Source organism: Monodon monoceros, unplaced genomic scaffold (genome assembly GCF_005190385.1).
Source record: "Monodon monoceros isolate NGI ecotype Baffin Bay Population unplaced genomic scaffold, NGI_Narwhal_1 Super_Scaffold_16, whole genome shotgun sequence".
NCBI classification, from domain to species: domain Eukaryota; kingdom Metazoa; phylum Chordata; class Mammalia; order Artiodactyla; family Monodontidae; genus Monodon; species Monodon monoceros.
In genome coordinates this window covers 71,867,648-71,881,037 of record NW_021703772.1, presented here as the reverse complement: position 1 = coordinate 71,881,037, position 13,390 = coordinate 71,867,648, and the positions used below count along the sequence as shown (strand labels likewise).

The window sequence follows — 13,390 nt, the reverse complement described above, 5'->3', positions numbered from 1 at the left end:
AAGCAGGTTTATTTAGATAGGTTAAAAGATTTTTTCATATTCAAACTCTGCCAGATTCTTATTTGTATTCCCTGAGAAATTAGAGACCTCTCATTTCACAATGCTTGAAAGTACATTCAAAGTTTGCATTTATTTTACTGTTCTGAATCTTTCTTCAAATTAAGTCCAGTTGTTCAGCCTAGCTGAGTCCTTGTATGATGATAATATATAACAGAAACTTATAGAATCCCCTTGGATAACCCCCTCAAACTGTTAATGTAGAAGCCTTTTAGAAATAAAAGGGGTGATAGTGATTCATTGCTATTTTCTTTTCTTCCCAAGGAAAAAAAATGCATATTATACCACATTTGCTTGTACATATTAATAATTATTATTTATCTAATGTTAAATATTTAACATTTATATACATGCGAGAAAGAACATATATATACAGTAAGGTCAAATGTAAAATAATTTGCAAAATGCAACATAATACAACAAGGGAAAAGTATGTAACGGAATACAAACCAATTTGAAATCTAGAGGGAGAAAAAACATTGAGTAAAAGTTGAATAATCAACTTCTATTTTGTAAAAATTTAGTTACTTTTTCAAATATAAAGTTGCCATTTTGGATACTAAGTATTAATGCTATTTGTATAAGATATGCAAAACATGCATGAAGAGCCCAGACTTTGGACATCAGTTAATTTCAAGCTTTCTTATTTTACGCAAACAATGCACATTCCCCACGATTATACATTCTTTAGAAGAGCCAGTGGTTTATTGACAATACTAACTTTAAAAACTCATCATATATGGCTGTATCTGTTAATATATTAACTTATTTTTAACCTTCACTCATAACTATTCAAGGGAGATAAACATCTTAATAGAAACCAAACAGAATAACTTTTAAAGATATTTTAAAAACATACTAAGACAGAGAAAAACTTATACAACATTAAGTTACATACCAGGCAGTTAACTTACATGCCACTGGTGGAAGTATGGACTGGTGCCATCTTTTTGGAGATAATATTTGCCTGCTATTTACCAAAATTGAAAACGCACACACCCTTTGATTCAGAGATTCTATCTCTAGGATTTTATACTATAGATAGCCACACCTGTAGAAGGATGTGAAGATATGTGTAATATGTACTACTGCAGCACTGTTTGTGACAGCGAATGTCAGGAATAGCTAGAACAGTCACCAAAAGGAGACTAATTTAATGAAGTTTGGTAGAATCATACACAGTATCACTCACTATTCAGCCATTAAAAGCATAAGGTTGATTTTCAAGTGCTGATACAGAAAGATGTTCAAGATAAATTAAGTGGAAAAAAAGGCAAGCTGAATAGTATGTACACTATAAGCCATTTATTTTAGAAATCAAAAAGGATATATATGTAATACAACATATTGTATATGCATATGTATATATATGAGTGTTTGAAGGCATGTGTGTATAGGAGTTTATGTACAGTTTATGTATACGAGTCTCTGATAGCCTAACAAAAAACTGTTAATAATGATTCCACTCACGAATATCTTTTACAGAAAGTTTTCTGTTCTATGAGCTTTTGTCAGAGATATTTGTTTCATAACAAAAACAAAGGAGCTACAAAGAAGTCAACATTATGATGTTGTTTACAATAAACAAATAAGTCAGGCTTTTCCCCCAGAGAGAACCTATGAGAAGTAAAATCCTGTTAGTCTTCTAAGTTAGTTCTTATTGTTGAACTTTTATTTTACATTGATATATATGTTTATATATATGCTTGTGAGTATAAGACACCAACACATATACTTATATATATTCAGATAGCCTTCACAAGAAGCCCTTCACAAGAAGAGTCTTCCCAGTTGTAACTAGTAACTCAAACTCAGGGCAGGACTGTTTTATTTATGCCAGCTTTTTCTGTGTCAGACATAGCCTGGGAACTTAATGTTAACAATTTATGTACATTTTTTTTTTTTTTTTTTTTGTGGTACGCAGGCCTCTCACTGTTGTGGCCTCTCCCGTTGCGGAGCACAGGCTCCAGACATGCAGGCTCAGCGGCCATGGCTCACGGGCCTAGCCGCTCCGCGGCATGTGGGATCTTTCCGGACCAGGGCACGAACCCGTGTCCCCTGCATCGGCAGGCAGACTCTCAACCACTGTGCCACCAGGGAAGCGCTATGTACACTTTTGAGTCATAAATACATTTGAGGTTATTATGAGCACTTTGTGCTTGACAGTGGTACTTTCTGATGGTCTTAAAATAAATATTTGTGAATTAAATCTATTACTTGGGCATTTTGAAAATATCTGTAATATGTGCATACTACAGAAGAACCCAAAGACTGGGGTTACTTACCAGTAATTGGAGTTCTCTGACTGAAAATTTACTCCACAGATCCACATATTTTGGAGTTATCCCCTTGTACCACCTCAAGGAATCGGGAGCTGTTAAAATGAGAATTTCCAGAAGGTTGGCACAACCTTAAGGCATGTGCCGAGTGCTGGTAGATGCCCTTTCAGTGCAAGCCTTAGAAGCTTATCACCCACCTTTGTAGTTCTCAACACACAGGGTCTGCTGTGTTTATGAATATGGCTCTTGAAAGGAGCTTACCTAATCAAAGAACTCCAGTTACCAGTGGGACTCCTTATTTTCTCATTTTTATTCTAACACAAATATCTACTTTTTAGAAATTGAGAGCAGTGTTAATCTTTCATCAGTCAAAAATATAAGAAATATTTATACTTTTTAATATGACTATTACAGTGTCAGATACGTTCTGTTTCTTACCTTGAGCTTGCAGTTTTCTTAGTAGCTTGGCATCTGTGTTATCTAGAAATTCAGCACTGCCAACATTTGGAGGCCGGCCCTTCCGACATCTCATCCTGGATTCCTCTCTTGCTCGCTGTCTATCTGGATTTGGTGGTCTTCCTCTACGACATTCCATTGCCCTGATACGGGGAATGACATCCTCTTCTTTCAAAAGACACCACTGCATTCCCTTTTAATTAACATTTTATAGAAATAAAGATTACAAATGAAATAAACACAAGTGATCAATATGTCAGAAAATTCTAGGCAAATTCACAGATATTTGGTAAATATATAAGGCTGGTACAAACTTTAGGAATTTTATTTTTTTAATTAAATTTATATTTATAATTATTCATGGACTTGGCATCGTTTTGATATTCTTAATGAATTCAACTTTAAACACAAAGAGATTTATATCTGTATCTATAAACATATAAATAGAGATATATTTTTAAATAACCATTTCTGAACTACAATGACCATAAAGTTGGCAGATATTTGAAAATTAGTTGTGTGATGACACCTCTGTGGATTGTTCTCATGGGTTAACAGTTAAACCAAACGTTAAACTATCCAAATAATAGATGAAAGTTCTCTTTATAGAAATATTAGAGCTAATAAATCAAGATGGAATGTAAGAGAATATCAGCATCTTGCAATACCTGATGAATTAATGAGTCTAAGCACTGAACTTGAATGGTTGCCAATCACCAAAAAGAGAGACAACCAGACAGACATTAGCCTCCTGATGGAGGTTCACTCGATCACCTATAAATTAGTCTTGTCCCCTACAAAATGAAATCAAATCTAGATTAGACTTAATTACTATAACTTCACAGGAAAAACTGGGTGAGAAGTGTATGGTTAACTACACAGCAAAATCCAGTCGAGGAAATACTACAAATTTCTTCAACAGTTTCTTCAACAAATAAATTTCAAGAGGTAAAAAAACCTGTGGGACGATTAAAGGAGCCTTAAAAGATGTACCAAACAATCCCAAAGTGTGGAGCTTACCTAGATATTGATTCAAATAGACGAACTGTTCAGAAACTTTTGACAGTTAAGGGAAATTGAAAATTTGAACAATGACTATTATTTGATGATATCAAGGAATTATTACTTTAAAGTGTCATAATGGTACCATGGTACTCTTGTAGACAACAAGAGTCCTTATCTTTTAGAGATATGAATGAAACATTTATAGAGGAAATAACATGTATATTATTTGCTTCAACAAATTATGGAAGAGGAGAAGTGGATGGGGGTATATGTAAAATAATATTGGCCACATGATAATTTCTACAGCCAATGATGAATATATGGTGTATAATTGAGATTTCCCATTATAAGTCTCCTGATGGAAACACATTCACCAGCATGATGCTAGTGTATTATAGGAATAATCCTGTTCAGTGTATAGATACCATCAGTGTCTGGTTTTCATTATCCTTCATATGTCATTCAAAACAAATATATTATTTGTTTGTGATGAGCTGCTTTTCTCTTAAAAAATACATTATTATATTACCTTACTTATTGTCCAAATCAACATGTTCAAATACAGGAAAGGCACCCTTTTAAAATAATCCTTCTAATATAATTGTTTTCTTATTTCTTTTTTTAAAGAGATAATTCCTTTAGTGTGACATTTAAGAAAATGTTTTAAACATACTTTTTTTCTTAAAAGAATCTCAAACTAGGAATTTAGCTTGAACCACTATGGGCAATTCTGCAACCAAAAATAATCAAAAGTTCTTGAGGTATACTTTATGCCATGATACCTAACTTGGGGCAAGGAGACTATGAATATCTCATTCAATGGGTACTAAAAACACAAATACCACTCCTGCTACCACTATGGATGATGGTTACATCCCACATTCCAAGCACTCTGCTTAGTTCCAGGCATTCTGATTACATTATGTACTTTAATCTTCACAACAGTACTATCTAATATGGTGGATTTTACTGTACCTACTTTACAACTGAGAGAATTCAGGTCCAGTTGAATAATTTCCTAAGGTAAGGAGGCAATAAGGAACAGAACTATGATTTGAACCCAACTGTCTCACTCTAAAACCTGTGCTCTTATCCACTACATGTACTTAATTGATGTTACAAAGATGTTCTTATACTTGATAAATGACTGATCACAATATTCAGCCATGAAAGCACAGCCAAGATTATGGCAAGGCAAGATTGTGGCAGAAAAAAATTAATGCATATAATCCATATATGTTTAAAATAATATCTATACTAATTCTTTTCAGTAATTGCCAGGTTAAAAATAATTTTACAAATTAATTCTGAGGAAAGTAAGAATTTTTTTGGCTGAGATTTCAATGAAGTCAACAGAAACAGTAGTTGTACCAACTGCATTCTCACGCCGTAAACCACTAAGAAGGAAGCCATCAAAACATTTTTATGTTCACCAGTATGGGAAGCTTTTGATTAGTTCAGGCTTTCATTTTTCTATTACGCTCTTAGGCACCAAGGCAGCATGCATCACATAAATTGAAAAATATAAAAGTGACATTCGTGACACTTGAAGTAGAAGAGAAAGACTAATAAAGGAGTCTGTAAAGGAATCTGCATTCAGTTTTCAAAGTACCTTATTAATAATAAAATCAACTTTTAGCCAAGATTTGAAGGGTTTGATCAATTTATTTTTTTATTCAGTTATAATTTTACAGTTACGTTTTATTCAGCTAGGAAAATATACCTGCCTGTGTCAAAAAAGGAATAGAATATGTTGGTGCCCCAAACTGGTAACATTATAGTGACATTATCATTTACATTTTTGCCCTTGGCATTTATAAAGTAAATGCTTTCTAAGGGAGTTGCATATATTGGACTACATATAATGTCTTTTGACTCCTGGATTTTAGAAAATGAGAAATGGATTGTTAGGAATCTGAAGCTTATATTACAGCTTTAATTCACTGAGTAGCCAAGATAACCGTGGGTAAGGAAAAAAAAGAAGCAAATACAATTTACATCACTTGATTCATATGCTATAAATTTTTTGAAATTATTCATCAAAAGAGTAAATTTATTACTTTTTTTCTTAATTTTTAAAACTAAGATAGTAAATGGTTCCTGAAAATAATCTTTCTTGACTAAGATTTAAAAGATATGGATAAAAAGAAAATAGATATTCAACATGATGGAGATGATGGTAGATTAAGTCTCTTATACCATTATAATTCCACTTTCAAGAGTTACTAATTTAAAGCCTTAGCAATAACATACTTCTGTAAATACTACAAAGAGAAGGAAAAAAGGGCTTATGTTTTATTTCAGAAGACTGAACAAAATAATTAAGGTTAAGTGAATGAGATAACTACATTATATACTATACACTCTAATGCATTATACAAGAATACACTGTAAGACTATAATGTATAATAGAAATAGTTTCAAACTACTTGAATATTTGTTGAAGTACCTACTCTGTATCGGCATAACATTTTCTAAAGGTAAACTAGAGAGAGTTCTCTCCCCCAAATGACCAACATTTTTAACTAGGACCCGAGGCTCCGGCTATTCTAATGCAGGTGATTCAAGGACCACACCCTCAGCAGTAATGAATTTGAAAAAGTTTAGAGGTTGGGACAGTAAGTTGCCTCAATTGTCCACTTAAAAAATAATGATGGTCTAGATTAGGACCTGAGAATCAGAGTGGAAAGGAAAGTGAATACTTTAGTCTTTTTTTGGAGAGAGAACTTCCTGGATGTGAAGGAGAGAAGTCTGAATGGAGACCAGAAAGGTCTGGAGAAATACTTGAGAAAACTGGCAAATAAATTTATTGCTTTCAGGTATTTTATACTTTAAAGACAAAATAGAGCTTTAAAGAAAACATTTGAAATGAATAAGTTTCAAAATGTTTTCTGTATTCAGAAATTCAAAAAAGATGCTAAGAAATTTAACTTAAATAGGATTATTCTATTTTAACCTTTCTATTACTCTTCATAAATGATACTCTGAACATCTCATGAGCAACTGCTTTGTTTTCACCTTATGTTATGGACACTGAATTGTCTAGTTAAGGAGATATTTGACAGTCCTAACTCTTACATTTCACTGATAACTAAAGTCAATTTGTGGCTTGCCAGAAACATGTTTAGGTCTTAATGGGATGTGTTACCAAGTCTCACTCCTGCTTCAATTTTATACTCTAGCTTATCTTTATTTTTCTTTTGTTGCTCCCATTTTGCTTGATTTTGTATACTTGAAGGTTTATTTATTTTGGGGGGAAAGCGGTATATAAGTAAAGTAAACCAGTCCACCAAAAAACAATTCACTGAATGATCTATTTACCAAGTTACTGTGGTTTTTTTATTTTTTTAAGTTTTAGTATCACCAAGGCTTTGCTGCAGCAATTTCACCAGGGATTTGCAGTCCTGGACCACTAAGTGTCAATGCCCTCATTAATATTTGAGATGCCTACTACTTCTAGAATGCTCAATGTTAAAGCGAATAGATGATCTTTACTCATAGTTTTCTGGATCAGGACCTCTATCTATCCCAGTCTTTGACTCTGATAGAAAAATAGCTGTGATGAATGTTTTAAATCTGGCTTAAGGCATTGGTCTGACAATTTTAGGTCTGTTGGTCATTCAGTGAAGGATCATTTACCGAATTGATTTCTGGCTAAATAATTTTCAGTAAATTTAACCACGGTTCAAGTAAACAAAGACAATTTTTTTCTACTACTTTTCTCTTTCAAGTGTAATTTCAGAATCCTTTACTTCCTGATACTTAGTTTATTAAAAAACTTTAGAATGTCACGCCTAAAAGGGAACTGATCTTAAAGACCTCCTATAATATATATACTTCACATTACAGATGAGGAAATTAAGGCCTAGAAAAGTAGGATTCCGTTTTTCAAAGTAACATAGGATGCTGAATTACCCTGCTAGGAGTCTAAGAAAAATCTTAAGGCACAAGCAAAGCAAGGACATCAAATATTTCTCACAGAACTTGACATTTCATATTTTAAGAAAAACATTAAAGTTATTTTCATGAGAAAAATCAGAATTTTGTTGGATTTCCTTACCCCTAATTCACAATTTAGTATTATGTCTATTTTTAGCTACTTTGTGGTGCCAGAGGTAGGTAGTGAGAGCTTTATATACCATAAACTTTACAGCATTAGGGATTCTTAATCTTAATAATAAACTATATTAATATCATATACTGAATAGCACTTTAAAGATGTGAAAGAGTAAGAATAGTTATCTATGCTGGGAGATGGTTGTCACCTATTAAAAACAGTTGAGGAAGATGTGGTTTGATACAATTGTTTCCATAACACTGACTATGCTTTCCAGTGACAGTAGGTTACCCTCAAAGAGTTAGGACTGTCAGATATCTCCTTAGCGCTACTCTTGGATTCTTACAGTTGGCTTCCTAGTATAGGCCTTTGCCTAGCCATCAAAAACCCTACCTGGTAGATTAGTGACATAAATTTCCAGAGTTTTGGACTTCTGGTACTGATCTTTCGTGTTCTCAGGGTCCATATATGCCCACAGCTGTGTTGCATTCGGTATGACAGTTAACAGTAGAGTTGAATTAGAACCCTGGGTGTTGACTCCCAATCGTTTGTACTTTACTTATTTGAAATAATTACCAGCATTACAGTCTTGCCACAGACTGCATGTTGACTGCTTTATTGTGAAGTCTCCCCTTATTCCTTATTAACAAAACCCTGATTTTAGCTGAAAAGCATTGTGCTTAGTGTTTTATCTTCCCCAGATAACAAGCTTCTCTAAACCAGTGATCATAACTTCTATTTCTTTTGTACTCTGCAGTTTCTCCATGAACATTAGTTTTTCCTCAGAGTCAGGCTTTCAAGTTCATTTCTGTAGTGAAATGTGTTCACAATTTCCTTTATGGAAAATGCCTTTAGGGAAAATTTATTTGGGAAGAAATGCCTGGAACATTAAGTATTTGCCACAAATATCAACTGATTAAATGACTAAGAAAAAAAGGTTCTTTTCAGTAAGAACTATAGATGTTTTTCTTTTCTCGTGGCATTATGCCATTAAAAAAAAATCTTAAAAAATACATCTCAAATAGAGAGAGCAACATTTTTTTCCTAAGTCACTTTTAATTATTCCTTCTTTGCATCTTTCCTTTTCTTTGCTTTTTTGGCCTGAATGCAGCAGACATTCATTGACCTTTGCTTGTTAACTTCCTGGTTGAAAAAAATAAACTTAATTGTTATATTTATGCTTAGACGTTTTGTTCTCTACCATTCACACACAAAAAATCCTTCCCAAATTAGATTATCATATATTTCAAAATAATCTTTGCCATTAACAATTCATTTTGAAACCTTCATATATCGCTAACAAAAATGTGAATACTTTTTACCTTTTTACCTAAGTATCATATTTAGGAAAATAAAAATAACCCTATTTTATATTTACCAAAATCTGCCTAGCTCAACCATACTTTCTATTATTCTGACACTCAAAACCAAAATAAAATGAAAACAATGATAAACATTAGGTTCAACTAGTCCTTTATAATGTGATGGAGAAGTCTGTAAGAAATATATTTACCTTATTGCCTTTTCAAAGGGGTTTCACTGGTTAAAATAGCTAAAAGAATTTCAGTAAGAAGGTAGCCAGCCAGTATATCACGTGATTATAAAGAGTGCCATGGTTCATTTTGTTCCATGAAATCTATCATCCTTAAAATCATGATTTTTATAGAAGCCAGGAGTAAGTGTTTGGTATCTAAGGATCAGTAGATACTAACCAGTAGATGATTTTGCAAATCTCTTACCACATTTGTAGATTGAAATAAATAAAATTGATAATGGATAGATTAAAGGCTCCCCCAACCCCAATTTCTTGTGTCAACCCTATCTTATTTAAGGACTTCTTTTTAATTTTTTTAAAGTTAATCATTAGATTTTTGTCCTTTAGTTAATGATGAATTTACTAAATTTCAATAAATATGAACTCTCATACCTCTCATCTTACTGTACTGCACACAAAATTAGTCAATACTTTCAACAAATGTTTGCTGTTAATAAATATATATATAGTCACTGTCTTAAGCTCAGAAATACCTTGAGTCAAAAATGATTAACATATAAAATAACCACGGTTCTCTACTGCAGATATTATCTTCTAACAGAAATTACCATTTCCTAAATTTCATCTGTAAAATATAGAGCTTTGGAATACCATTGCTGCAATTTTTGGAAATACTTTGAATGAAATTAGAACTTAGAGAACTACTATTGGGTTTTTTTTTTTTTTTGGTAAGTTTTAAGAGAAAAAAGAAAAATATGATGGAGAAAATTACATTTTCCAATGCAAATGTTTTATTAGGAGAGTGATTAAGAATACTAATGAATTTACAAATACAGCATTTCATTTACTATCAAACACCAAAAATAAATATATGAAACTTGGAAAACTGTAGTGGTAACACTTAAAATCGTTATGTAAAATCTCCATGCATTTGGAAAACTGCATGCTCAGCTTTATTGGATTACAAGGGGTAGATGCAATTATTTTTTAAATAGGAAATTGTTTTTCATACTATATATGTAATACAAGCACAATTTAGAAATTATGAAACATGCAAGAACATAGGAAAAAAAAGTTCCACTGTACCACCAATCATTACATCCATTACTAAAATTTTGGTACATTTCCTTTCAGTCTTTCAATATGCATAGTGTTGTTTTTCAATATACGTACAGCCATCATACCATTTATACAATTTGTATAGAGGCAGACCTATTGTAAACATATACAGATCATCACTGCTTGGTAACGGTGTCTTTATCCCAAATTATATTTTATATCTTCTACAAAATTTAAGCCAATCAAAGTTATTACACATGACAGTTACTCTACCAAAAATATGTAATCTTTGCTCATTTTCATAGAAAATTGTAAGTATATACATTTCTAATTAACTATATGCTTATACATATTGATCATACAATAAAAAAGTATATGGTTCTTCAACTATATGCATCTCTAATTAATTAACTAAATGTTGTTTTGATTACTCACCTTTAATTGTTGTTCTCTAAAAGTATCCTGAAATGAATTCAACTTACTCTTATTTTTTAACCAAGAGAAGTACAGTCAAAAATGCTAATATTTTCCCTTAGTAGTCTGCTGAAATGTTGGCAGCTTAACACATTCTGGATTTAGTAATTCATCATATTTCCTTGATTGGAATTGATCTCTCAACAAGACAATATGCTTTGGAAAACACTGATTAAATTTAATAAAAAGTGAATGGATGTCAAAGAACAATCTGTTCTGCCTAATAAGGCTTTATAGACTAAGTCTAATTATCACTGATAAAAAACCAGAAGTCCTTTATGTATTGGACAGCAATTAGCTTTCCTCTCAGAATAAAATTCTATTGAACTTAAAAACATAAAGATATCTTTAGCATATTTAAATGAAACAAGTAAGGTTATGATAACATGAAAATCAAAAGATTTAAAAAATGAGAATTTTTAAATAAAATTATTATTGCCTTCTAATATGTTTTGTGACTTAAAAACTGATCTAGTATATATGGAGTGTGTAAAACAACACTGTGGTTCACTAAAATTCCGAGAATCTGTTTGGTGACAAATTCAGTCCAAGTTAGACACATTTTTAAGTTTAAAAAAGAAAAATCCTAGAATATATTTCCATAAATAAATTAAACCTCAGATGAATATATTTTGGCATTTTAGAATTACTGGTAAAGAAACAAGTGGATGTGGACATAAAAAGTCATGGACAACAATGGAAAATAGGTTACACAATGAATGCAAAAGAACACTTGTTAGAAATTTTGAGTTCAACTATGTCTCTGCCTGGTTGAGGTTGTGTAATCTTGGAAAACTCCCTTAATCTTTGAGCTCTCAAAATGAACTTCCTGCAGAATTAGGAAGGCCTCTTCTATTTCTATAACCATAAAATTAAAGGGTAAATAGTATGGAAAAGCCTGCCTATTCACAACAGAAAATATTAATTGCCAGAAAGAATCTTTCTGTGCATTATAATGGGCCAAAAGAGAGAAAGGCTCAATCAAGAAAGAAAATAACAACTTCAGTTGGTTGAGCATTTTAACCTTTTGAAACATTTTCATGCGTATGATCTCATTTTAACCTCACCATAATCCTATGAGGCAGAAGGAAAATTATGATTGTCTCTATTCTGCAGATAAAGAAACTGAAGAAAAAGTGGGCATTATTTTGTTGTTTGAAATCACAAAACTATTTCATGGGTTAACAAGAATCTAGGTCTCCTTAGTCCGTAGCTATGACCTCTTTCAATGGAGCTAATAAAGTTAAAGGGAATAATAAGCATATGTAGCTGAATCTAAGTAAGGAACAAAGGCAAACCATTAAAGGACACATATAGGAAACAAGGTTTCAGTGGTAAGTTCTTTGCACTGATCGGTGAGGTTGTGTACTTAATCCTCAAGCTCAAAGGGAACTGTGGTCATAATTTCAGAAATGTGTATAATTATTTAAAAATTCAATTTCTGCAAAAAGCAGAAATTTCACTCATTTAATATTATGGGATTCCCCCTACCCCCATCAAAAATTATCAAACTTGTGACAATGAATCATGTAGTATGGCATAATCAAATGGACAAGATCCTTCCAAAAACGAAGGCATATTTATCCTCTCTTGGACTGACTTATAAACAACATGTTTTCTCCTATTCAAATTAATTTTCAAAAAACTGTTTACCTTTCAGGGAATTAAGGTTTTCCTATATTTCTCATGAACATACAGATTCTTTTATACCTGTATATACTGTAAAATTAATGACAGAACTAACAAACAGGAAAAAGTTTACTTAAGAAATTTGAAAAAAATGTCAAAGCTCCTCGTTACTGAAATATAGTAAATTGAGGTCTTGTGAGTGTTTACCACAAAGTTATATGTATAGCTACACGAATTAACTAACAAAAGGCAATGCTCCAGAGTGTAGCGAAATCTACTTCATTTAGGTTATGTTACTACTTTTTGGTTCAAAGACTGTACTTTTTAAAAAGTGGATACCTGCGGTCCATCTCTGGCTTCATAGAAGTCACCCAATCTTATTTTTGCACTGAAGCTGAAATTGTCCCTTGAGATATCCATTATTCCATTTCTGCTGAGATACTGAAAAAATCACATATTTTTCCACTTCAGGTTTTAATAATTACAACCCAGCTCTGATGTATAGCTATCTTCAGGACACTACTGTTTTGCGTATTCTATCAAGGGGCTATGGATTTACAGGTTAAGCACATTCATTAGTCCCATACAAGAGAATATTTTGTACCAAGGAACTTTATCTGAGAAAGGAGTGTACTTCTTTTTCCATAAGCATGCTTAATAGGCACCAAATGTGTGTCATTTGGTGAAAAGTATGTACCTTTATTACTTCAGGGTACTGCCTAAGTTTCTTTCCACATGGAGCATAATATGCTACTTCTCCTTGAAGGCGCCCTCCAAAGTTTCTTATTCTTGTCTCTCTCTGCCAGCTACACATAATAGAAATGAGGGTTATCACATACGTAATTTTAAGAAAGCTTTTAAAAATAAAAATTTAAAAAA

General features: G+C 32.3%; 1 protein-coding gene across 24 annotated transcripts in view; it reads right to left on the bottom strand.

The window, feature by feature from the left end:
* The window catches only part of BAZ2B (bromodomain adjacent to zinc finger domain 2B), a 382,496-nt gene that overhangs the window by 76,756 nt on the left and 292,350 nt on the right, over window positions 1-13,390 (bottom strand). For 16 of the 24 annotated variants that reach the window (XM_029225702.1, XM_029225703.1, XM_029225701.1 and 13 more), the window contains 3 exons: window positions 13,209-13,317; window positions 12,851-12,952; window positions 2,775-2,985 (listed from right to left, as the gene is read on the bottom strand). In XM_029225702.1, coding sequence (XP_029081535.1) covers window positions 2,775-2,985; window positions 12,851-12,952; window positions 13,209-13,317 — 422 coding nt within the window. The remainder of the gene's footprint in view (window positions 1-2,774; window positions 2,986-12,850; window positions 12,953-13,208; window positions 13,318-13,390) is intronic. The other 8 variants (XM_029225710.1, XM_029225713.1, XM_029225723.1 and 5 more) reach the window with 1 other exon arrangement.